Source organism: Heteronotia binoei, chromosome 8 (genome assembly GCF_032191835.1).
Source record: "Heteronotia binoei isolate CCM8104 ecotype False Entrance Well chromosome 8, APGP_CSIRO_Hbin_v1, whole genome shotgun sequence".
Taxonomy (NCBI): domain Eukaryota; kingdom Metazoa; phylum Chordata; class Lepidosauria; order Squamata; family Gekkonidae; genus Heteronotia; species Heteronotia binoei.
Window position 1 is genome coordinate 131,805,323 of NC_083230.1, and position 26,918 is coordinate 131,832,240.

General features: G+C 47.3%; 1 protein-coding gene across 1 annotated transcript in view; it reads left to right on the forward strand.

Moving 5' to 3' along the window:
* Nucleotides 1-26,918, forward strand: part of SHANK3 (SH3 and multiple ankyrin repeat domains 3) — a 613,814-nt gene that overhangs the window by 308,708 nt on the left and 278,188 nt on the right. Inside the window, 2 exon segments of the mRNA XM_060246058.1 lie at nt 1,603-1,615; nt 11,577-11,603. Of these exon segments, the coding sequence (XP_060102041.1) occupies nt 1,603-1,615; nt 11,577-11,603 (40 nt within the window).

Sequence of the window (26,918 nt, forward strand, 5' to 3'; positions counted from 1 at the left end):
CCCCAAGGCAGCTTTTGCCTCCACCCTTCCTGCCTCTCTCTGTTTTCCTTCCTCCTGCTGAGTGTCCACCTTTGGGTGAAAGGACTGCAAGACCATGGTTTGTTGGTCAGGAAATGTCAATGGGCAGAGGTTGCCCAGTGGAGTTGCCAGTAGCCTTTCTTGAGAGACACCATGTGCAATTATAAAGAAGACCATGCCTTTGAGTATGAGCAGAACCCCGTTCCTGTACCCACTTCGTAGCTGCTGTGAGCCTCATAATGTCCGGGATTCCAGGCTGGAGACTGTTGGATATTCTTAGAGAAAAATATTATTTAACAGAGTTAGAAATTAGCAGGGCAGCAAAGAAGATGCAGGGAACGTTTGTGTGTGTTTACAAGCATAGGATTGTTTTACTTAAAACTACAAGGGGGGGTGGGGTAAACTGGAAGAAAAACAACAGACACTCACTTCCTACATCTTTGCGGTTACAGAACAAACCTAGGAATGGCTGCTCTTCTCCAAACTTAGACAAAGGGCAGTTTGTTGATGTTGTTCAGCCGCACAGTCGAGTCCGACTCTTTGCAACCCCCTGGACCAAGTCCCGCCAGGCCCTCCTGTCTTCCACCATCCTCCGAAGTCTGCTCAAATTCGTGTTTGTTACATCAGTAACACTGTCCAGCCATCTCATCTTTTGCCATTCCCTTCTTCTTTTGCCTTCTGTCTTTTCAGCATCAGGATCTTCTCCAGGGAGTGCTCCCTTCTCATTGGGTGGCTCAGTGGGAGAGCATCTGCTTGGAAGCAGAAGGTGAAGAAGAAGATATTGGATTTATATCCCGCCCTCCACTCCAAAGAGTCTCAGAGTGGCTTACAATCTCCTTTACCTTCTTCCTCCCAGGTTCAATCCCTGGCATCTTTGCTAAAAAAGGGTCCAGGTAAAATCGGCGTGAAAAAACCCAGCTTGAGACCCTGGAGAGCTGCTGCCAGTCTGAGTAGACAATACTGACTTTGATTGACCGAGGGTCTGATTCAGTATAAGGCAGCTTCATAGTTCATAAGCTTCAGCTTCAGCATCTGACCTTCCAGGGAACAGTCTGGGTTGATTTCCCTTAGGACCGGACTGATTGGATCTTCTTGCAGTCCAAGAGTCTTCTCCAGCACCACAGCTCGAAGCATCTATTCTTCTGCGCTCACTCGGCCTTCCTTATGGTCAGCTCTCACAGCCATACATTACTACTGGAATCCCATCGCTTTGACTATACGGACTTTTGTTGGCAGGGTGATGTCTCTACTTTTTATTATACTGCCCAGGTTCGCCATAGCTGTCCTCCCAAGGAGCAGACGGTAGAGGGAACCATAAATGCAGAATAGCCAATGCATTGATTTCCAATCACAACACCTAATTGCAGGTCATTTAACTAAGACCTCCACAGACTTTTGTGGGCTTTCTCTTTAAACAAAACTACGTTGGTCTTAAAGGTGCAATTGACTCCTATTTTGTTCTTTAGCTAACAGATAGGCTACAGTGGACACATGTGGCTTCCTGTTGACTAACAAAAAACAAAGTTGACTCTATAATTACGGAAGTGTTGCAAAGCTGCCGTTCCCAACAGAGCGGCAGCCCAGCTCCTCCTAGCAAGTGAGCCCTGTTTGGAAAGGGCTAAGAGGCCAGTGGGTCACACTTCTACGATTCCGAAGCAGCAAAAGGGGGGGAGGAGAGGTCCCTCCCAGCGCTGCGAGTCTATAAATGTCTGAGTTTCAAGTGCCTGGCAAAGGCCGGCTCCATCTCTCTAGAGGCCTGCAAGAGCTTGGAACGTGCTCCGCTGGTGCACTGAAAGCTTATGTTTTATTCTCTGCTGCTGATGGTTTTAGTGCTCTCCGTTTTAGATTCTCTAGAGGGTTCTTGTTCTTGTTGGAAATAGATCTCTTTGGTACTGCCAATAGATTTGGTTTTAGTATACTAGCAAGTGAAGCATTGGCAAGGACTTTTGAGGGGCATATCACACACACACACACACAAGCACGCATCTTCTCTCTCACTATTTCCCTTCCCCAGCAGCCCCCATAGCCTCTCCCCTTTTCCTGCTTCCTTCTCTCCTTCCCACACACCAGCCAACTGCTCTGTCTGTCCCCCTGTTTTTAGCTTCCCTTCTTCCCTGCCTTGAACAGTCTGGCTGGGCTGTGTGATCATTGGCACAGAGCTGCAATTGGGTTGGGACCAGTTTTAGAATCATATCACGAGTTGGACGGGATCTCCAGGATCATCTAGTCCAACCCCCTGCACAATGCAGGACATTCACAAATACCTCCCCCCCCCCGCCCCAGCACATACCAGGGACCTCTGCTCCATGCCCAGAAGATGCAGAAAAACCCTCTAGGATCCTGGCCAAACTGGCCTGGAGAAAAATAGTTGCCTGACCCCAAAGCGGTTATAAGCACTGATGCAGGCTTTTCGTGCCCTCCTTCTCCTGGTCTGCCTAAGTTCACAGAATCAGCATAGCTGTCAGGTGGCCATTGAGCCTCTGCTTAAAACCCTCCAAAGAAGCCCACCACCTCCCTCGGAAGCTTGTCCCACCGAGGAACAGCTCCGTCAGGAAGCTCTTCCTAATGTTAGTCAAAAAACTTTTCTATTTTAATTTCAACCCATTGGTTCTGGTCCGACCTTCTGGGGAAACAGAAAACAACTCCATACATCCTCTATAGGACAGGCCCTTCAAGCACCTGAGAGCCAGTTTGGTGTAGTGGTTAAGCACGCAAACTCTTATCTGGGAGAGCCAGGTTTGATTTCCCACTCCTCCACTTGCAGCTGAGCAGTTTCTGTCAGAGCTCTCTCAGCCCAACCTACCTCACAGGGTGTCTGTTGTGGGGAGGGGAAGGGAAAGGAGATTGTAAACTGCTCCAAGACTCCTTTGGGCAGTGAAGGGTGAGTTATAAATCCAATCTCCTCCTCCTCCTCCTCCTCCTCCTCTTCTTCTTCTTCTTCTCTTCTTCTTCTTCTTCTTCTTCTTCTTCTTCTTCTTCTTCTTCTTCTCTTCTTCTTCTTCTTCTTCTCTTCTTCTTCTTCTTCTTCTTCTTCTTCTTCTTCTTCTTCTTCTTCTTCTTCTTCTTCTTCTTCTTCTTCTTCTTCTTCTTCTTCTTCTTCTTCTTCTTCTTCTTCTCTGGCATTTCCTCTCCAGGCTAAACATCCCCAGCTCCTTCAACCTTTCCTCATAGGACTTGGTCTCCAGACCCCTCACCATCTTCGTCGCCCTCCTCTGGACCCCTTCCAGCAATACTTCAGGTGAGGTCTTACCAGAGCAGAGTAAAGTGATACCATCACTTCACGTGATCTGGACATTATACTTCTGTTGATACAGCCTACAAATTGAATGTGCTTTAGGTGAGGTCTAACCAGAGCAGAGTAAAGAGCTGAGTAAAGCGATACAATCACTTCTTATAATCTGGACACTATACTTCTGCATTTGCCCTTTTAGCCACCGCATCACACTGTTGACTCATGTTCAGTGTATGGTCCCCTAAGCCGCCTAGATCCTTTTCGTGCATATTGCTGCCATCTCCTCCATCCTATAATGATGCATTGGATTTTTGCTACAGAGCTTTAACTTCATCCCTGTTAAAATCCCTTTTATTTGTTTTAGCCCAGCTTTCCAGCCTAAGATCATCCTGTATGCTGTCTCTGTCTTCTACCATATTTGCGACCCCTCCCAATTTAACGTCACCTGAAACTTTAATAAGCATTCCCTCTATTCCTTCATTCAAATCATTGATAAAGATGTCGAACAAAAAGAAAAGTTATGTGGTGGTGGTTGCCACACTAGGCTGGATGGAGGTGTGTGGTGACTGAGTTGGGTGGAAACTGAATTTCTGGGTAGGGCGTTTTCGCACTGACCTTACTCGGGACCGACGTCCCTCTTCACCGCGCAGCGTCTGTGCGGATTTCGCACTAATTGCTCCGCAGAACCCGGAAGAGCCGCAAAGTCCCGCGGCTTTTGCGTCGCAAATGTAAAATGTTTTTTGGCCAGTTTACATTTGCGACGCAAAAGCCGCGGGACTTTGCGGCTCTTCCGGGTTCTGCGGAGCAATTAGTGCAAAATCCGCGCAGACGCTGCACGGTGAAGAGGAACGTCGCTCCCGAGTAAGGTCAGTGTGAAAACACTCATAGTGATCACTGGCTGTGCTTTGCAGAGAGTCCTCCTCATCTAGTGGGGGTAGAGGGGATCTTTTCCAAGGCAATTTCAGCTCCCCCTGACAATGGTTTTGTTTTATAGAGACCAAGGCTTAGAAGGCTTGGTGATGTTGCTGTGGTTGCCTAGCAACCCCTACAGCCACTTTGTGGGCCTTTCCTCCCAAAGCGATAGACTCTAAGGCTATTTCTGTTATTTTGGAAAATTTTAATCCCTTTTGTGTTTTTTTAAAGTTTCAATATTTTCTGCATCCCTTGGACTATCCCCCTGGTCTGCCCCTAGCTGCATTTGGCAGCTCTGTGGATCATATTCTCCATGGTGTAGTTTGAAAATAATATTTTTTGTAAGCTATCCTAAGAGGTTGGCTTGTTTGCTTAAGAAGGGGATGAAGAAATAAATAAAAATGAATAAGGGACGGATAAATAAAGGACACCCCATTTTTCTAGCAGTCGATGTCAGAATGTGGGGTGTTGGCGGGATATATATTGAAGGTAAATAAACAACTAAATTGAATAAATCAACCTCTCTGAGGCCAAAGCTGCCCCTGGGGCCTTGTGTGGGGGCTGCTGCCTGAGTCATTCTGGGGTCCTGATCCCATGGGGTAGTGCAGGGAGATGTCACTCTTTCTGTTGTATACTCTGAACATAAGTTAGATAGATAGATAGATAGATAGATAGATAGATAGATAGATAGATAGATAGATAGATAGATAGATAGATAGATAGATAGATAGATAGATAGAGGCTAATAGCCACTGATAGACCTCTGCTCCATATTTTTATCCAATCCCCTCTTGAAGCTGGCTATGCTTGTAGCCGCCACCACCTCCTATGGCAGTGAATTCCACATGTTAATCACCCTTTGGGTGAAGAAGTACTTCCTTTTATCCGTTTTAACCTGTCTGCTCAGCAATTTCATCGAATGCCCACGAGTTCTTATATTGTGAGAAAGGGAGAAAAGTACTTCTTTCTCTACTTTCTCCATCCCATGCATAATCTTGTAAACCTCTATCATGTCACCCCACAGTCGACATTTCTCCAAGCTAAAGAGCCCCAAGCGTTTTAACCTTTCTTCATAGGGAAAGTGTTTCAGCCCTTTAATCATTCTAGTTGCCCTTTTCTGCACTTTCCCCAGTGCTATAATATCCCTTTTGAGGTGTGGTGACCAAAGTGTGGTGACCCTGATGCCGACGTGACCCACCTTGCCCCACCTGAGCCATCTACTTAGGAGGTGGCTGGCGACCCCTGACTGTGGTGAACCCACCCAAGGTGATCTGGCCTGCCCCCCCTACCTGCTCCCTTCCTTTCACTGCCGCAAAACTCAGCTGAGCATGAAAAACGGCCATGGCGGGTGCATCACATCCTGGCCCCCTCTGACTCATTGGGTGAGAACAGACTGGCAGTTTGGGCCGACTCAGAGATGCCTCTGAAATCCTCCCAGAAAAACCCTTCCAGACGCAAACATCTGCCACCCATCCTCGTCCCATAATCACCCCGCCCCCTGTCCTCCACGGTGCAATGAAAAAAACACCGCTTCCAAAGTGGTAGCAAATTTTTGAGCTGCACATCAGTCCCCTCCTTGGCGTCTGGAAGGGTGCAAGCAAGGCGCCTTGGCGGTGTGGAACTGCCAAGCTGCCCCAAGTCGCATCCAGTTTTTTAAATTGAAACTGTTCAGTGCACAGGAGTGCACATGCGCACAGATGCATGTGCACTTACGCACACACATGCATGGGACTACTGAAAATGTTTGGGGATGGGAATGGTGTGCAACGGCCATCTGAAAGTGTCCATGAATACAGCACAACTCAAAATACAAATTAATTTCCAATTGCTGTAATGGTACCAATTGGAAATTAATTTTTGCTTTGAGTTGTGCTGTATTCATGGACATTTGTAAGGATTTTGGCGAAGAATACATGAACAGGATATAAGAAATATCTGTGGAGCAATTATTTGCAATATATAAGTAACACAGTAGTTTATTTCAGTTGTTACTAATCAGTAGGTATTGGGGTAGGTATTTGTGTGTTTCCTGCATGGAGCAGGGGGTTGGACTAGACGACTCTAGAGGTCCCTTCCAACTCTGTGATTCTATGATTCTAAGAACTTCCTGACAGTGAGAACAATTCTTCAGTGGAACAGGCTTCCTCCTCAGGAGGTGGTGGGCTCTCCTTCCTTGGAGGTCTTTGAACAGAGGCTAAATGGCCATGTGACAGCAGTGAGGATCCTGTGAATTTAGGGGGAGGGGTTTGTGAGTTTAGAGCGGTTCCTCAGTGGAACAGGCTTCCTCCTCGGGAGGTGGTGGGCTCTCCTTCCTTGGAGGTTTCTAAACAGAGGCTAGATGGCCATCTGACAGCAATTAGGATCCTGTGAATTTAGGGGGAGTGGATTGTGAGTTTTGAGTGTTTCTCCAGTGGAACAGGCTTCCTCCTTGGGAGGTGGTGGGCTCTCCTTCCTTGGAGGTTTCTAAACAGAGGCTAGATGGCCATGTGACAGCAGTGAGGATCCTGTGAATTTAGGGGGAGGGGTTTGTGAGTTTAGAGCGGTTCCTCAGGGGAACAGGCTTCCTCCTCGGGAGGTGGTGGGCTCTCCTTCCTTGGAGGTTTTTAAACAGAGGCTAGATGGCCATCTGATAGCAATGAGGATCCTGTGAATTTAGGGGGAGGGGTTTGTGAGTTTCTTGCGTGGTGCAGGTGGTTGGACTAGATGACCCTGGAGGTCCCTTCCAACTCTGAAATTCTATGATTCTAAGAACTTCCTGACAGTGAGAACAATTCTTCAGTGGAACAGGCTTCCTCCTTGGGAGGTGGTGGGCTCTCCTTCCTTGGAGGTTTTTCAACAGAGGCTAGGTGGCCATCTGACAGCAATGAGGATCCTGTGAATTTAGGGGGAGGGGTTTGTGAGTTTAGAGCGGTTCCTCAGTGGAACAGGCTTCCTCCTTGGGAGGTGGTGGGCTCTCCTTCCTTGGAGGTTTTTCAAAAGAGGCTAGATGGACATCTGACAGCAATGGAGATCCTGTGAATTTAGGGGGAGGGGTTTGTGAGTTTAGAGCAGTTCCTCAGTGGAACAGGCTTCCTCCTCGGGAGGTGGTGGGCTCTCCTTCCTTGGAGGTTTTTCAACAGAGGCTAGATGGCCATCTGACAGCAATTAGGATCCTGTGAATTTAGGGGGAGTGGATTGTGAGTTTTGAGTGTTTCTCCAGTGGAACAGGCTTCCTCCTTGGGAGGTGGTGGGCTCTCCTTCCTTGGAGGTTTCTAAACAGAGGCTAGATGGCCATGTGACAGCAGTGAGGATCCTGTGAATTTAGGGGGAGGGGTTTGTGAGTTTAGAGCGGTTCCTCAGTGGAACAGGCTTCCTCCTCGGGAGGTGGTGGGCTCTCCTTCCTTGGAGGTTTTTAAACAGAGGCTAGATGGCCATCTGATAGCAATGAGGATCCTGTGAATTTAGGGGGAGGGGTTTGTGAGTTTCTTGCGTGGTGCAGGTGGTTGGACTAGATGACCCTGGAGGTCCCTTCCAACTCTGAAATTCTATGATTCTAAGAACTTCCTGACAGTGAGAACAATTCTTCAGTGGAACAGGCTTCCTCCTTGGGAGGTGGTGGGCTCTCCTTCCTTGGAGGTTTTTCAACAGAGGCTAGGTGGCCATCTGACAGCAATGAGGATCCTGTGAATTTAGGGGGAGGGGTTTGTGAGTTTAGAGCGGTTCCTCAGTGGAACAGGCTTCCTCCTTGGGAGGTGGTGGGCTCTCCTTCCTTGGAGGTTTTTCAAAAGAGGCTAGATGGACATCTGACAGCAATGGAGATCCTGTGAATTTAGGGGGAGGGGTTTGTGAGTTTAGAGCAGTTCCTCAGTGGAACAGGCTTCCTCCTCGGGAGGTGGTGGGCTCTCCTTCCTTGGAGGTTTTTCAACAGAGGCTAGATGGCCATCTGACAGCAATGAGGATCCTGTGAATTTAGGGGGAGGGGTTTGTGGGTTTAGAGGGGTTCCTCAGTGGAACAGGCTTCCTCCTTCGGAGGTGGTGGGCTCTCCTTCCTTGGAGGTTTTTAAACAGAGGCTAGATGGCCACCTGACAGCAATGAGGATCCTGTGAATTTGGGGGAGGTGTTTGTGAGTTTAGAGCGGTTCCTCAGTGGAACAGGCTTCCTCCTGGGGAGGTGGTGGGCTCTCCTTCCTTGGAGGTTTTCAACAGAGGCTAGGTGGCCATCTGACAGCAATGAGGATCCTTTGAATTTAGGGGGAGGGGTTTATGAGTTTAGAGCGGTTCCTCAGTGGAACAGGCTTCCTCAGGAGGTGGTGGGCTCTTCTTCCTTGGAGGTTTTTCAACAGAGGCTAGATGGCCATCTGACAGCAATGAGGATCCTGTGAATTTAGGGGGAGGTGTTTGTGCATTTAGAGTGGTTCCTCAGTGGAACAGGCTTCCTCGGGAGGTGGTGGGCTCTCCTTCCTTGGAGGTTTTTAAACAGAGGCTAGATGGCCCTCTGACAGCAATGGAGATCCTGTGAATTTAGGGGGAGGGGTTTGTGAGTTTAGAGGGGTTCCTCAGTGGAACAGGCTTCCTCCTGGGGAGGTGGTGGGCTCTCCTTCCTTGGAGGTTTTTCAACAGAGGCTAGATGGCCATCTGACAGCAATGAGGATCCTGTGAATTTAGGGGGAGGGGTTTGTGAGTTTAGAGCGGTTCCTCAGTGGAACAGGCTTCCTCCTGGGGAGGTGGTGGGCTCTCCTTCCTTGGAGGTTTTTCAACAGAGGCTAGGTGGCCATCTGACAGCAATGAAGATCCTGTGAATTTAGGGGGAGGGGTTTGTGAGTTTCCTGCATTGTGCAGGGGGTTGGACTAGATGACTCTGGGGGTTCCTTCCAACTCTATGATTCTAGCACACTGTGGTTTCCGGTTTTGGCCACCTGGGGATTAGCAACCCTATTCACAGGTTATATACAGGCTGCAGGAAGGCTGAGTTGTCCCTGGACCCCACCTACTTGCATGGCTGCCAGTCCTTTGAGAAACCTGCTGCCAGGGCCGGCGTTAGGCTTTCTGGAGCCCTGAGCGAATCACCCTCTAGCTGCCGCCCCCCCCCCCATTATTAAAAAAATATAGGGAAAATGAAGCGTGCCAAACTTGAAACTTTTCACATTTTTAATTTACTGATCTTTAATTTTTCAAAAAAAAATGTGATAAGTTATTTTAAAAATTGTGAGAATAAGTGCAGGAAGGAGAATTGCAGGATGGGATGAGGTGGGAGGCCAAGTCACACATCGGGGTGGGGGAGAGGGGGGTGGCTTGGCTTTGTTGAGGGCAGCTTGGTGATGGGAGAGGACAAGGGGACAGCGGTCAGGAGCATCGGGGAGGGGGCGCCCAGTGGTGCCCCTAGGCCAGGTGGCACCCTAGGCGACTCTCTACTTTGCCTACTCCCACGCACCGGCCCTGCCTGCTGCCATTAGATTCCTACACTTGTCTTTCACAGCTCCAGTGGGAGAGAAGCTCCAAAGTGGCCTTTGTGGGATCTGCTTCCCCCCCCCCCCCGGGCTTTGGAATCACCCCTTTTGCACCCCTTTCCCATCCAGCTTCCTCCGCAGCACAGCCTTTTCAGCCACAGAGGCCAGAAGGGAGGGGGGAGAGAGCTCTTCTCAGCGGCATGTTTTAATGCCACCAAAGGCAAGGTCATATGTTTCAAGGCAAAGACTGCAGGCCGGCACAGGGCCAGAGAGCATATAGATACCCAGGGAAGCAAATAAAAGCTCTTTGAGGAGCTGCAGATTGCTGCCCACACAAGACAAGCAGATGCTGCAACCCAGCAGCAGGGATTCCCTCCAGCTGTGACTGGGTCTGCCCCCCAAAGAGCCAACATTTTGGCAGGGAGGGGGCCCTGTTCTGCAAAGCTTTGCTTAGGAGTCTGTCCCAGTGGACACCGGACTATTTGTTTCAAGGTTAAAGTATAGGGGAGGAGGAGGAGTCGAGACAGAATGCTCTTGTGGCGGTTAAAGCCCACAGATTCAGGAAGGGGTATATACAGTATTTCTGTATGCTCCCCATCGCGCCACTGAACTTACGGAATTCACTGCTACAAGATGGGGGTGGGGGGGTCACTGACTCTGATGGCTTTAAAAAAGATTTGGACAGGTTCTTGGGGAACCATGGTCACTAGCCATGATGGCTAAATAGAACCTCAATATCCTGAGGCAGTGGAGCTGTAAATACAGGCCAGGAGGGTTGAATGGCTTGTAACAGCTTCATGCCCTGCTGGAGGATTCTGGCTGACCACTATGTGATGCTGGGGGTCTCCAACTGGATCTTCTTGTCTACTCTTAGCAGTAGGGATAACATGGTCATCAAGTCCCATTTCTGCTTTAAGAATTCCTTCCTCCCTCCCTCCCTTCCCTCTCTCCCTCCCTCCTTTCTTTCCTCCTTCCCTCCCCTCCTCCTTCCTTCCTTCCTTCCTTCCTTCCTTCCTTCCTTCCTTCCTTCCTTCCGTCCTCCTTCCCTCCCTCCCTCCTTTCCTTCCTCCTTCCCTCCCTCCCTCCTTTCCTTCTTCTTTCCCTCCCTCCCTCCCTCCCTTCCTCCCTCCCTCCCTTCCTCCCTCCCTCCCTCCCTTCCTTCCTTCCTTCCTTCCTTCCTTCCTTCCTTCCTTCCTTCCTTCCTTCCTTCCTTCCTTCCTTCTTCCCTCCCTCCCTCCTTCCCTCCCTCCCTTCCTTCCTTCCTTCCTTCCTTCCTTCCTTCCTTCCTTCCTTCCTTCCCTCCCTCCTTTCCTTCCTCCTTCCCTCCTTTCCTTCTTCTTTCCCTCCCTCCCTCCCTCCCTCCCTCCCTCCTTCCCTCTCTCACTTCCTTCCTTCCTCCCTCCCTCCCTTCCTTCCTCCCTCTCTTCCCTTTTCCCTCTCTCCCTCCCTTCCTTCCTCCTTCCCTCCCTCCCTTCCTTCCAGCTAACCAGGACCCCACTGGGTATGTGAGCCCACAGGGCATCTGAGCAGAGCCTTCCCTTGGATATAAGGATGCCACCCTCCAGGCAGTGGCTGGGGATCTCCTGGAATTACCACTGGTCTCCACATTCAGAGGCTTCTGAATCCCAGAACCAGGAGGCAAACGGCCTCTGTGCCCTGTTGTTGGCTGTCCAGCTTTAATGCAGGCTATGTATAACCCATGAATGAGGGAGGTGGGGAGACAGGAGGCTGGACTGGATGTACCCTCACTGGTCTGATCCAGCAGGGCTCTTCTAATGATAGAGATCCGTTCTCCTGGAGAAAATGGTTGCTTTGGAAGTTGGTCGCTATGGCAACACTGCTGAAGTCCCTCCCCTCTCCAAGCCCCTCCCTCTCCGGGCTGTATCTCCAAAATCTCCTGGGATTTCTCAACCCAGAGCTGGCCATCCTATGGAGAATCAAGATGGCTTCCCCTAGGCCAAACTTCCCAGAAACCAGCTGGGGAGGAGGGGTCGGGGTGGGCACCAGGACAGAAGGTGTTGCCCACAGCCTGAGGCCTGGGGCTCACCATGCATGCATTCAGCCTCAGCCGTTGCTAGTCATCTGCCCTGGCTCACTGTCCATGTGCCACATTCTCAGGGTGCAGGCAGGCAGGAGTCCAAAGCCAGTCCAAGGTCAAAGTCCAGGAAGTCAAGCAGGAGCCAAGTCACCAATGCAGAATCACAAACCGGAATCAGAAGTCAATGTCCAAAAGCCAAAAGGTCAGGGTGCCAAGGAAATCAAGCAGGTCAGGATCAGGAAGGAGCGTGGATGCAAGCCAGAGAATAGACTTGTTGCTTCCACAAGGTTACCAGGTCCTGGGTGGGAGCTATATAGGAGCCTCAATCAGCCTGCTCCATGGGTGGCAGTGACTCTGCTAGAACTCAGGGCTGAGAGATCTGAAGCATCAGCGTGCCTCATGTCTTCGCTCTGAAAGTTCTTTCTGGAGCCTGCTTCAAACTCTTGAGATGGGAGGAGGAGAGCTTGGAGGAGATTGATCGTCAACAGCTGACACTGGTGCCTGGAGAGCGATTGATGGGCCAGCTGCTGTTTGTTCAGCTGAGGAACTGGCCAGCAACTCTTCCAGGTCTGTTAACCCTTCCAGCTCCTCCTCATCAGGGCTCATGACACCATGAGGCAGCCACCACAAAGAGCTCTCTGAAAAGAAAGACCACTTTCTTCAGAACGAAGGGCTTGGCCTTCGAGCAGCAGACAGGAATGGCAGCCTAGGAGATACCATGTGGTCATGCCCTCAGCCTTGACACCACTGCCAGAGACACCCGCCTTAAGAGGAGATGGCCAATCTGAGATGCAGTTAAGGGTGGCAAAGTGGAAGGCGGGTGGAGCTGATCCCAGGAGACAAATCCACGAAGACACTCTCTGTAGATACAAATGGCAGCTGCACAAGGGGGAGCCGAGGGGGCTTTGGGGATTGCCAGAGCCAGGCCTTTGCCATATCGAAAGTAAAGGGAGCCTGGGAACTTCCAGGATCGGAAAATGGTGAGCTGAGCTTCTTTCCTTAACGGGGGGCAGGCTGGCACTTCTGTTCGGGGTAGTAAAAGGCAAATTAATGCCTTCTGCCTACTTTTCTCAGCTAGAGAATCGTCCAAGAAATGCACAGATACTTTGAGGAGACTTACCTTGGCTGAAAGGGTGTCCCGAAGGGAGCTCCTTTGAGGCTTTGAGGGATCTCTGGAGAGAAGTTGCATGTTTATCATCTGCAGAAGTTTCCAGAGTCATTTATTTGACTTAAGCTCGACAGGATCCGAATCTTCTTTTACAACTTTAAACATCTAATCTACAAAAGACTGGTGTCGATTTGGATAAACTACAAAAAAAAAGGTATCGATTGCTATCTCCTCACTCCGGGACTATTTAAAGCTAAATAAAACAAAATTAAAAGGTAGGAGTTGGATATAATGAAAGCTTGAGAGGAGGTGAAGAAAAGGGGCTAAATTTGAACTTTGTAAATCTAAGAGACAGTGCTAAAAGGAGAAAGGAATTTATTGTTTAGTCTATCTGCGGTTGAAGAAATAGCCCCATCGTCATAGATCTGCAGCACTCACAATCAACACAGGAAGTTCATCAGACATCGAGAGATTTCTCTACCAGTGAAACGAGACTTGGTGGCAGGAAAAGCAGGAAGTACCAGAGGAAGAAGAAGAAGAAGATATTGGATTTATATCCCGCCCTCCACTCCGAAGAGTCTCAGAGCGGCTCACAATCTCCTTTCCCTTCCTCCCCCACAACAGACACCCTGTGAGGTGGGTGGGGCTGGAGAGGGCTCTCACAGCAGCTGCCCTTTCAAGGACAACCTCTGCCAGAGCTATGGCTGACCCAAGGCCATTCCAGCAGGTGCAAGTGGAGGAGTGGGGAATCAAACCCGGTTCTCCCAGATAAGAGTCTGCACTCTTAAACACTACACCAAACTGGCTCTCTGGAAGAAGAAGGAAGTAGGAAAAGGAGACAACCTACTCTAGGATTATAATATCAGAGAGAAACATCAGCGGCCATTGCTGGGAGGATAAAGTTTTAACAACGTTTTTAAAGTGACTGGGACAATAAAAATTGGTGCAGTTAATTGAGTTGTCAATTTTAAAATAAGGACTATTGGACAGTGATGAAGAAGATTTGAATTGGATAAAGGGGGAAAAATCAAAATTTTAAAGTGAAGCAAAAATTGTGACTGCCATTTTGGGGAAAATAAAAATGTTAAATACGAATATCTGAGCCTGGGAAGCTCAGAGGATGACGAAATTGGGTTCATTGGAAAGGGCAAGCTTCACTCTATTAAACCTGATGGTCCAAATTTAATTTGGTGAGATAAAATTTTTTGATCTTTTTTACATCAGATCCAAAGCAAATCCGTACTAGGTCTTCTTCAACAGAGAAAATGCAAACCCAACTAGATGCAATGGAGGCCAGGATAATAAAAGGGGTGAAAGAAATGATAACTGCCTCTAAAAAGAAAATAAGAAAGGATACTGAGGACTCAAAAAAAAAGAATTAAAAAAAGAAATAGAGAATCTCAGAAATGAGACTGTAGTAATAACAAAAAAAGTACAAGAGGTGGAAGAGAGAATGAAAACACATGATTCCACCTTGTTAAAATTAGAAGAAAAGGTGATCAAATCAGCTTCTTCATCCTCTGGTACACCTCTCAGACGAAACTGTGTCTCCATCAACTTACAGTCATGTATTGACTGTAAGTTGATGGAGACACAGTTTCATCTGAGAGGTGTACCAGAGGATGAAGAAGCTGATTTGATAGACTATATAATTAAAATATTGCAGAATTTTTGGAGGAAGATCCTGAAGGGAATAGAAATATGTATGATTATATGTATAGGGTGAATTCACTCTCTGTAAAAAAGAATAATCTGCCAAGAGACATGGTGATTAGATTTATGACAAAAGAAATGGTGGGAAAAATCATAAACAAAAACTTTGAAAAGACATTGATAGTGGGAGGTAGTAGAATCAGAATTATGAAAGAGTTGCCAAGACAAGTGTTAACTGACAGGAACGCATACAAAAAATTGACAGAAAAACTACATGACAACGGAATAAGATATAGATGGATAATACCTGAAAGTTTGAGCTTTGAACTTCAAAGGAAAAGGATTACAATTACAAGTACACAGGAACTGCATAGATTTTATGGAGAAAATAAAGAATTTGCACCATGATGGATTACAAATTGATATCTTGGAATGTGAATGGACTAAACTCACCACAAAAAAGAAGGGCAACATTTCAATGGATAAAAAATCAAAATTGTAATATAGTTTGTTTACAAGAAGTGCACATCAGACAAAAGTATTATAAATTTTTATGGAATAAGCAATTGGGATTAGAATTTTATACATTGGCTGAACAGAAGAAGAGAGGAGTAATTTTTTATATTAAAAAAGAATTAGACCTGAAATTGGTTTTTAAAGATAAAGAGGGAAGATATATAGCAATGGAAATTACATTGAATGCTAAAATACCTTTATTGTTGGGACTTTATGCTCCAAATGGTGCAAAGGACATTTTTAAAAAAAATATTATGCAACATTTGGTTAAAGTGACTTATGAGCAAATTTTGTTGATGGGGGATTTTAATAGAACAATTTAGAATACAATTGATAGATCTGGGAAGAAAAAAATGATAAAGAAGGGAAATTGCCAAAATCTTTTTTTGTGCTGGTTAAGCAAGAAAATATGGAGGATATATGGAGAAAGTTCAATACTGAAGTATGGGACTATACTTTTTTTTCAGCCAGACATAACTCTTTTTCTAGAATTGGCATGTTGTGGGGTACCAAAGATTTGGGACTTATAACAAAGAAGATATAGATTTTACTTAAAATTGGGGCTGACCATAACCCAATAATGTGGATTACAAAATTTTCTAAGAAGTTGAGAAGATGGAGATTGAATGAAGATTTTCTACAGAATAAAGAAATAGTGACATACCTAGAAAATGAAACTAAAACTTTCTTTCAAATAAATGACAAAAAGGAGATAGAATTTCAGACGGTCTGGGATGCCTATAAAGCAGTAATGAGAGGAATATTGATTACCATGAATAATAAAGATAAGAGAGCAAAAGAAAAACAGTTGTTGGACATTCAAAATGAAGTAAAGAAAAAAAGAAGGAGAGTTAAGAAAAAGGCCAGGGAAAAAGAAAATTATAAGGGAAATTACAATATTACAAATGCAAATGAGACATTTGTTAAATAAAGAATTGGAATGGGATTTGAAAAGACTGCAGCAGAAATCTTTTGAGGAAGCAAATAAACCTGGAAAGTATTCGGCTTGGCAACTGAAGAAAAAGAGAGAAAATAAAATTATTAATAAAATTGTGGTAGATGGAAGAGAGGTGGTTAGCCAAGAGGGAATAAAAAGAGAATTTTTAAAGTATTATGCCAAGTTGTTTAAAGGTGTCAAAATAAAGAAAGAAAAGATGGATGAGTATCTACAAAAGATAAAAATAGAACCCTTAACAGAAAATATGCGAAAAGTTTTGAATGATCCAATTGAAAAAATAGAAATTGAAGCTGCAATTAATGCAATGGAAAATGGAAAGGCACCTGGGCCAGATGGATATACAGCTAAATATTTTAAAACCTTTAAAGATGAGTTAACACCGAAATTGCAGAAGTTGATGAACATGATAAGAATAAAAGGGAAAATACCAAACACATGGAAAGATGCTGTTATTTCATTGATACCAAAGGAAGATAGAGATGTCACGAATGTAAAAAATTATAGACCAATTTCGCTATTAAATAATGACTATAAAATATATACAAGAATCTTGGCAGAACAGCTTAAACAACATTTGATAAATTTTATAAAGGAAGATCAAGCGGGGTTTCTTCCCAAAAGGCAAATAAGAGACAATAGCAGAACTGTTGTAAATATTGTAGAATATTATGAAAGACATCCAGAAAAGGAAGTAGCATTATTCTTTGTGGATGCAGAGAAAGCATTTGACAATTTAAACTGGGACTTTATGTTTGCAGTAATGGAGAAAATGGAGTTGGGAGAAAGTTTTATAAGAATGATAAAAGCAATATACACTGAACAACGTGTAAGGCTATGTATAAATGCAGACCTTACAGAAGATATGATAATTAGCAAAGGTAGAAGACAAGGTTGTCCGCTTTCCCCACTGTTGTTTATAATGACTCTTGAAATATTACTGATGCAGATCCAAGAAGATAAAGAAATAGAAGGATTAAAAATAACAGGATTTACTTACAAATATAGAGCATTTGCAGATGATATAATGTTTATAAATGAAAACCCCATACAAGTTACACCTTTGTTGTTAGCCAAAATACAAGAATATGGGGAGTTGGTGGGACTTTGTATTAATAAAGAAAAATCAAAATTTCTATGTAAAAATATGCAAATAAATAAGCAACAAGAATTACAGAGACTAACGGGCTGTGAAGTCACCTCCAAGGTAAAATATTTGAGTGTGGAGATAACAATGAAGAATAATGATCTATTTAAAAATAATTATGAGAAGCTATGGCGTAAAATGGATGAAGATATGTTAAAATGGAACAAACTTAATTTGTCATTGCTGGGTAGAATAGCTGCAATTAAAATGAATATTCTACCAAGAATAATGTATTTGTTTCAAACTATTCCCATTGTGAAAGAAAGTAAACAATTTGATAAATGGCGAAGAAAAATTTCAGGATTTGTGCGGGCTGGGAAGAAACCAAGGATCAAAATGAAAATGCAAAAGAGAGAGGTGGATTTCAACTACCAAATTTATAATTATATCAGGAAGCAGTTTGTTTAGTGTGACACGCCTTCAGCTTTCTTTTCAGATTAGACCTGCAGGAGATTCTTGGTGTTTTTCCCCTCTAAGTTTGAGTGGGGAGCCAGCTGTGAATGTGTGGCCCTGCCTTTGTACCTGTCCTTTCTGTCTATCGGTAGCTGTCCAGGGTCTCCGGCAGAGAGCAACCTTCCCCCAGCTCTAGGACTGGACTGGAGATGCTGGGATCCTTCCTGAATTTGTGTGCATCTGCTGCTTCCGATTCTTAGTCTACCATCTCTGGACATCAGCTCCCCCAAGAAAGGCCTTTCACAATGCTGGTTGGCTGCTACCAGAGATTCTTTTTAAACTAGAAGTTTACAATGTGGGTGTAAAGTGTGGAAAAAGTTGGGACCAGGATCCCCCACCTCTGTGCCAGTGTAGAAGCATGATATCTTTTGAGGCTCTAGACTTGAGTGACTGGCTCCTCTCTGGCCCAATTGCACTGAGTGTTCACATCTTGGAGCTCACCCATCAGAGCATCTGGTGCACACGGCGTACTTTGGCTGTTCAGAAGAGCGTAATATTGGAGAAGGGTCTTCCCCATGGAGAGGGTCTGTTGTAGGCTCTGTGGGTGAAACTGTTCAGGGGTGAGGAGGGCCATATGGGAAAGACGTTGCAAGTCAGAGAGCTGCAGCTAAAGGGCATCTTCTGCCATGTGCCAAAGTGCCCTCTGTGAGGCAAAGTCAGTCTCCAGAAGACCTCGCCAGGCATTATGGAATTCTCACCCTTCATTGAGGTGTGCTAGCTCACCTTAGAAGTGGAGGTTGAAGGGGGACACGATTGCCTTTTCTCAGTCATTTAGAGCAGAGTCTGTTCCACTTGGTTGTGGAGGACAGGACCAGTCGTAAGGGGTTTAAATTATGGGCGGAGAGATATTGGCGGGATATTAGCCTTCCTTGGAGGTTTCGAAACAGAGGCTAGATGGCCATGAGTTTCCTGCATTGTGCAGGGGGTTGGACTAGATGACCCTGGAGGTCTCTTCCAACTCTATGATTCTATTCCTTATGTACAGCCAGCCCTAGCCCACCTTTCCAGTGTTAGGGTCTCTCCTCAGACCTGCGCAGGCTTCCTGGCAAGGGGCAGGGGTGGGGGGGGGAGAAAGGAAGGGTGGCACCAGCCAGGTGGAGTACTCCGGGAAGCTCTCCCTGGGGAGGCTGCTTCCGCCTGGACTCATTATTTCATATTGCTGGCTGCTTTTCAGCCTCCCTCCCAGAGGCCTGACGATGTGGGAATTGCCCCAATTTATCACTGGGGAAAGCTGAAGGGAGGCCAGAGGAGAAGGGGCACAAAGTGCTCCCGACCCTCTTGCAGGGGAAGATTTGAAAATAATTCTATATTTATGGAAGCATTTCTCTCCCACCTCTCCTGTGCATGAAGTGGCTAATAAAACGCCACAATGACATCAGCACCATATATAGCGATGGCCTGGCTGTGAAAAAATTACAGACTCCAAGGAGCAGTGGCGAAAGGTCCTTGAAAGCCGAAGGCAGGGAAAGAGCTTGGCAGACTTCCTTGGGGAGGCTGTTCCAAGAACTGGGGCCACCAGTGAAGAGGACCTGCACTGGGCCGATGGGACTTAGTCCTGCAGTTCCCAAAGGTAAGGGTGGAAGCAGGTGTGCCCACGACAGCTGCTTCTAGCCTCACGAGGGCATCTCTGACCTTGCTGGGGCGTGTGTGTGCGCATGGCAGAGAGCATATGGAGCCGTGGGAGTGATGCTTTTTGCTGCTGAGGAACACGCCTGCTGGGGCTGCTCTCTTGCTGGCTCTGTGCAAAGCCAAGGAGGGGAGGGGGTTTGTCAATCCTCAGGGGACTAGGGAGGGTCACTCCTGGCTGCCACCACTCCGGTAAGGGTCTATCTGGGAGGGCTCCGAGCAGCTGCCTGACCCCACCGTCTTCCTTCTTAACAAACAACTTCTATCCATGACCAAAGAGACACGAGGACCCAGGCAGCCTAGAACAATAATAAGGTCATTGCAATTGCTCAAAACAGCAGGTGGTTTTAATAATTAGTGCAGCAGTGGAGGGTGGGGCCAGCGAAGGTGATGCAAAGAAAGCAAGAGCCCTGGTGCGACTAACAAAATGTTCCCTTCCTCTAATGCCAAGAGACTCGCCCTCCCTTGGGTGGAGGATCTCTTCCAGTGCAGCCTACTCCAGCCCAGAGCGTACCTACTTCCCTATCTGTAGCTAGACCTTTTCTGCTTTCCTCCCAGGTCCCATCCCTCTAGCCATCACTGGGCCAGTTTCCCCTCCTCAACTTCTGCTCATCCAATCATCTAACCCTCCCCCCGCTTCAGGGTCATCAGAAAGCGGGTGAGGGGGGAATATTTGCCGGGCACTCCATTATTGTATAACGGAGAATTGATCTGTGGGTAACTGGGGCTCGGGTGGGGGGTGTTCTTTGAGATAGAGGCACCAAATTTTCAGAATAGCATCCCGTGCCTCTCCCCAATATACTTTCCATGTTTCAAAAGGATTGGGCCAGGGGATCCAATTCTATGAGCTCCCAAAGAAGGTGCCCCTACCCTGACTTATTTCCAATGGAGGGAAGGCACTGAAAAGTTGTATGGTCCCTCTAAATGTGATGGCCAGAACTCCCTTTGGCGTTAGGGTGGCCAAGTCCAATTCAAGAAATATCTGGGGACTTTGGGGGTGGAGCCAGGAGACTTTGGGGGTGGAGCCAAGATCAAGGCTGTGACAAACATAATTGAGCTCCAAAGGGAGTTCTGGCCATCACATTTAAAGGGACGGCACACCTTTTCAATGCCTTCCTTCCATAGGAAATAATGAAGGATAGGGGCACCTTCTTTTGGGGCTCATAGAATTGGACCCCCTGGTCCAATCTTTTTGAAACTTGGGGGGTATTTTGGGGAGAGGCACTAGATGCTATACTGAAAATTTGGTGCCTCTACCCCAAAACACAGTCCCCCCAGAGCCCCAGATACCCACAGATCAATTCTCCACGATTTTCTATGGGAATAAATCTTCATAGGGAATAATAGAGTTCCCAGAAGACATTTCCCTCCCCTCCCCCTGCTTTCTGACGACCCTGAAGCGGGGGGAGGGTCTCCAAATCGGGGGATCCCCTGCCCCCACCTGGGGATTGGCAACCCTATTTGGCATTCAGTTACGCTTGTCCCAGCCCTGCTCCTGGCTCCACCCACAAAGTCTCCTGACTCCACCCACAAATTCCCCAGATATTTCTTAAGTCAAACTTGGCAACCCTCACAACCAGTGATTCTCTTACTGCCATCCCGATTTCCCTCTGCTTTTCGCAATGGCTGTCAGACCTGCCTAACTTTTCGGTCGGGCTCTGCTGACGCTGCTCCAAGCACATGCCTTGTGTGGCCATCTGTTTCCTTTGGCAAACCAAGCTGTTCTCCCCTCCCCCTGCCAGAACGGGCAGCTTTGCCCCCCCCCCCGCCAGGCATCTACACTGTCCTTCTTCCGCCCCTCTCTTGACCAGGAGAGTCACTCAGCCGCAGGTTCTCTCATTCAGCCACTTTGGGGCGAGCTGGCCAATTCAGCACAAGGCGAGTGTCTGGCCTCGGCAGTTTTCCAGTGGCTCGTTTCCCCCACCTGCATTCATGCCTGTGTTTTACTTCCAGTTTGCCGCACAAAACATCACCTCTTCCAACCTTAGAGAGGGCGAAAAGTAGACTTGACTTGCTTTGAAGCAGCCTTCTGATCTGCTGCGTTTCCAGGAAGGACACGGCCAGCGGTGGGATTCTAGCATAATAATAATAATAATAAAATTTTATTTATACCCCGCCCTCCCCACCGAGGCAGGCTCAGGGCGGCTTACAGAGTGTGGCAAAAGCCATGTTAAACAATAAAACAATTATACATTCAGTACCATTTAAAATTACCATTAAATTTACATAATATAAAAATCTAAAATCAATCTAAAATAATCTTATCTTATTGCTAACTCGATTGTTGATGTTAGTGATGGCCTGGTGTTCATTTCAGGTTCCATCTTGGAAGGCTACCCGGAAGAGGGCGGTTTTGCACGCCCTACAGAATTGGCTAATGTCCCGTAGGGCCCGCACCTCTTCCGGCAAGCTGGTTCCACCATTGGGGTGCTTTTATAGAGAAGGCCTGTTCTCTGGAGGAATATGCAGGAGCTCCTTTGCATATTAGGCCACACACCCCTGAGGTAGCCAATCCTCTAAGAGCTTGCAAGGCTTTTTTTTTTTGTAAGCTCTTGGAGGATTGGCTACATCAAGATGGTGTGGTCTAATATACAAAGGAGCTCCTGCTAGAATTCCACCCCTGGCAATCTTTGGCCTTCAGGCGCATGAGATGGACTTTTCTTGGCTTGAGTGATTCTGGGGTTCTTGCCCTCTCCCACAATAAAGAAAGGAGAGAAATCACACCCTGACATCAGATTTTGGAAGCTAAACAGAGTCAGCCCTGGCAAGGAGAAGAAGGAAATGACTGCAGATTTATACCCCGCCCTTCTCTCTGAATCAGAGACTCAGAGTGGCTCACAATCTCCTATATCTTCTCCCCCCACAACAGACCCCCCTGTGAGGTGGGTGGGGTTCAGAGGGCTCTCACAGCAGCTGCCCTTTCAAGGACAACTCCTGCAAGAACTATGGCTGACCCAAAGCCATTCCAGCAGGTGCAGGTGGAGGGGCGGGGAATCAAACCTGGTTCTCCCAATAAGAAGAGTCCATACACTTCACCACTACACCAAAATGCCTCTTGGATGGGAGATCTCCTGAGAATACCAAAGCCTGGAGGCAGGGGCAGGCTTTATTCAGCTACCTCCCTGAATATCCTCCAGGCCCCCAGTAGGGTCAGTCACCAGAAAGGTCTCCATGACTTCCAGGTGCACACTCACTCACGCTTGCACACATGTACACATGCATATATAAATAAAAAGGTAAAGGTAGTCCCCTGTGCAACCACCAGTCGTTTCTGACTCTGGGGTGACATCACAGTGTCACATTTTCATGGCAGACTTTTCATGGGTTGGTTTGCCATTGCCTTCCCGAGCACATATAAATTGTTGTTCAGTCACACAGTCGAGTCCGACTCTGCGACCCCATGGACAAAGTCACGCCAGGCCCTCCTGTCTTCCACCATCCTCCGAAGTCTGCTCAAATTCATGTTTGTTACATCAGTAACTCTGTCCAGCCATCTCCTCTTTTGCCGTCCCCCTTCTTCTTTGGCCTTCTGTCTTTCCCAGCATCAGGGTCTTCTTCTCCAGTGAGTGCTCCCTTCTCATTTGGTGGCCAAAGTATTTCAGCTTCAGCGTCAGCATCTGACCTTCCAGGGAGCAGTCAGGGTTGATTTCCCTTAGGACTGACTGATTGGATCTTCTTGCAGTCCAAGGGACTCTCAAGCACATATAAATACAAAAATACAGAAGGGGTGTGTGTGTGCAGAAATCACAGTGGAACTGTGCATGTGATTTAATAGTGCAATTAATATTAAAGCTATAACAGAAGTAGAGCCTAAAAAGCAAAATGGACCCTGACATCCTATGTGAAAGGTGCTTATGGATCTAAGTTCAGGGGCCTAGATGTTTCTGCTGATAATGAACCTCTGGTCCATAAGAACATAAGAGAAGCCATGTTGGATCAGGCCAATGGCCCATCCAGTCCAGCACTCTGTGTCACACAAGAACATAAGAGAAGTCATGTTGGATCAGGCCAGTGGCCCATCCAGTCCAACACTCTGTGTCACACAAGAACAGAAGAGAAGCCATGCTGGATCAGGCCAATGGCCCATCCAGTCCAACACTCTGTGTCACATAAGAACAGAAGAGAAACCATGGTGGATCAGGCCAATGGCCCCTCCAGTCCAGCACTCTGTGTCACACAGTGGGCAATACACACACACACACACACACACTGTGGCTAATAGCCACTGATGGACCTCTGCTCCATATTTTTATCTAACCCCCTCTTGAAGCTGGCTATGCTTGTAGCCGCCACCACCTCCTGTGGCAGTGAATTCCACGTTAATCACCCTTTGGGTGAAGAAGTACTTCCTTTTATCCGTTTTAACCTGTCTGCTCAGCAATTTCATTGAATGCCCACGAGTTCTTGTATTGTGAGAAAGGGAGAAAAGTACTTCTTTCTCTACTTTCTCCATCCCATGCATTATTTTGTAAACCTCTATCATATCACCCCACAGTCAACGTTTCTCCAAGCTATAGAGTCCCAAGGACCAAGGACGGTCTGATTCAGTATAAGGCAGCTTCATATGTTCATATATGTTTACCAGACTGAGCAGGGGTTCCAAAAGAAACAGGTAATATGCAAGTCCTCTGTCCCTTTCTCTGTACGTGTCCTATCAGGTGTTAAAATAGGACAGGCCCCTTTCTCTTAGGATGCTACATATCCCTGCAGAGTGAGCATTACCTTCAAGCTTGCTCCAGCTCTTTAAGGGAGCACACGATTCCCAGTGGAGAGGTCTATGTGTTCTCCTGGGTGCAGAACTCAAGGAAAGAGAGGTCCTTCCTGTTGCAGGAATTTTTATTGTAACTGTTTCTCTACCCACTGACCAGGTCACGCCAGGTCAAAGAAGCATTTCCTGGAGATCTCCAGGAATCCTGTAGACCGGGGGTGTCAAATTCATTTGTTATGAGGGCCAGATCTAACATAAATGAGTCTTTGTTGGGCCGGGCCATGTCGGGTTGGGCCGGGCCATGTCGGGCTGGGTCATGTGTGTACCTATTTAAGATTAGGTAGCAGAGATAAAATTTTACAAAGGACACAAATATACATTTTTTAAAAACTTAAAACATGCTTAAAATTTTGGCACTCATTGGTCTTTCTCCCAAGGGGTCCTGGAAACTGGGCAAAGGAAGCTGTGGCTCTCGCCTTCCTTCCGCAAGGGATGGGGGGAGGAGTCTCAGCCAACAGAAGGAAGAGAGACTTGGCTCAGTAGCTCTGCTGTGCGGTTGAGAGAGCCTGGCAAAGCAAGCTCTCCCTCCCCCCTTCCTCCCCAAGGGAGGAGCCTCAGCCAGTGAAGAAAAGAGAGGCTTTGCTCTGTAGCTCCTGTGCGATTGAGCAAGCCTTGCAAAGCAAGCTGTGATGCAGAAGGAAGCAAGAGAGAGGGAGAAGGAAGCAGATGACAGTGAGTTGCTTGGGGGCCTGATAGGAGCCCTCCAGGGGTCTGATTCAGCCCCCAAACTTCATGCTTGACACCCCTGCTATAGACTATCAAGTATTCTATTCCTCTGAGTCTCTGTTCCCTGCTTGAAGGGGTGAGAAGGGGAGAGCTTGACCCACCCATTACTTCTTCAGCTAGATCTATTTGCATCTGTATGCAGGTAAACTGAGATGGACCAGGAAAGCCATTGACAGACTTCTGACTTCCCACCCTGTTCTCTGCCCAGAGGAGGGGGGTGGAGTTTTAAAACACAAGGGGGATGTTTTGTTGCTTTCAAACCTCCCAGGAAAAATTGTGTTTCTTCACAGCGTAGGTCAATTTTATTTGTATTTTTAAATCACTGTGTAGAAGAAAAATGTTGAACTTCGTAAAGAACAGAGTGAATCTTTGCAGAGTATTATGATATCATGGGAGAGGCAAGGACTATACGTGGTCCTCTCTTCCCCTTTTTATGCTCCCGATGACCCTGGGAGGGAGATTAGGCTGAGGGGGTGTGTCTCACCCTTCAAAGCAGTCATTTTGTTGCCAGGGGAACGTCTGGAGGTCGGCTATACTTCCAGGATATCACCGGGTCTTGCCTGGAGGTTGGCAACCCTACCCACACCAGTGATGCTTGTAGATGGCCCCTCGCCCTACCTCTGAGTCATGCTGCCCCATCCAGGACTCGGAAGTGAGGAGGGGAAGGAGCCCAGGGGAGAGGTGGGGGATTGCAGTCCCACCAGACTCCAAGGCAAAGTATTTCTCTCTTGCCTACCAAGCCCTGGAAAAGGGGTGGCCAAATTTGCCTAATGTAAGAGCCACACAGAATAAACATCAGATGTTTGAGAGCTGCAAGATGAAGGAAGAGGGGAAGGAAGGAAGGAAGGAAGGAAGGAAGGAAGGAAGGAAGGAAGGAAGGAAGGAAGGAAGGAAGGAAGGAAGGAAGGAAGGAAGGAAGGAAGGAAGGAAGGGGAGGGGAGGGGAGGGGAGGAGAGGGGAGGGAGGGGGGGAGGGAGGGAGGAAAATGGGGTGGGAGGAGAGATGGAAAGAAAGCAACTTTAAATGTTGTCTCCAAGCTATTGTCTGGCTTGGCTTGAAGAAATGATTTAAAGAGAGAAATTCCTTCTCCAAGCCGGCCAAAGGGGCAGTGGGGGCTTCGAGAGCCACACAATATGTGTGAAAGAGCCACAGTTTGGCCCCCCTGCCCTAGAATGTGAGTGGCGTGGGGGAGGGGGTGGAGGTCTGGTTCTGTCTTTTTGCCTCCCTACTGATGGGCAGTGGGAGAAATTTCTCCCCCAGCCCTCATGCCTTCCCAAGGTTTTCTGAGCTAGGAGGCGACAGGCATGAGAGACTGGCTTGCAGAGGCTAGCCCAGTCGCCCATCCTCTGGGGAGAACATTTCTGCCTCACCATTCTCCCCTCTCCCCGCTCTCGCCTTTTCCTTCTCTGTCTAGAGATTTTTGTTTGCTTCTGCTGCATATTGATCAGGTTTCCCTGTCAGCATGGACGTGTCACATTCTCGGTAGCGATGGAGCCAAAGATCGTAATGCCTCTGCTTCGCTAGAAGAATGTGTCCGGCATTCGTGCTTGGCTGTTCTGCACGGCAGACCCTTAGAAAGGCTTCTCCGTCATGGCTAGGATTGCCTGCATGCAAGAAGGGCCCAAAGTCAGCTCTTTTCTCTGCACGTGCTCAGAAGACCTTCAGCGTTCCTCTCAATGAAATGCTTGCTTGATTGCTGTGAAAGTCCCTGAACTTAGGAAAAAAAAGGCATGCTCTTTGCAAAATAATCTTGCAGCACATGAACCGAGCAGCGGCCAAGCCTTGGCATTTGACAACCGCATCGGCCTCTGTCTCAGTCATCTGTGTGTGGACCAAACAGAAAGACAGTTTCAGTGTGAATGGGGACTCCGGGTGCGACTGCAATGGAGAAAGGCAAGCTCCATGCTGAGAAAGGGATTGAAAGCAAAACCGCTGGGATCAGAATGCCCTTTTGCAAAGCGACGGTGTGACCTCATTTGGGATAACTTTGCACAGCTCCGGTTGCCGGAGCTCAGAGAAGGACATGGCGGAGCTGCGGACAGTGCAGAAGAGGGCAAAGGATTGGAGCCCCTTTCCTGTGAGAAAAGGCTGAAGAGTCTGGGTCGCTTTCGTTTAGAACAAGGGTGTCAAACTCATTTGTTATGAGGGCTGGATCTGACATAAATGAGCTCTTGTTCGGCCGGGCCATGTGTGTACCTATTTAAGATTAGATAGCAGAGATATAAACTTTATAAAGGACACAGACAAACACGATTAATTAAAAAAAAACCTCAAAATAAAACATTCTTAAAACATTAGCACTTGTTGGTCTTAAAGGTGCTTGCTTTGTATCTCTCCCAT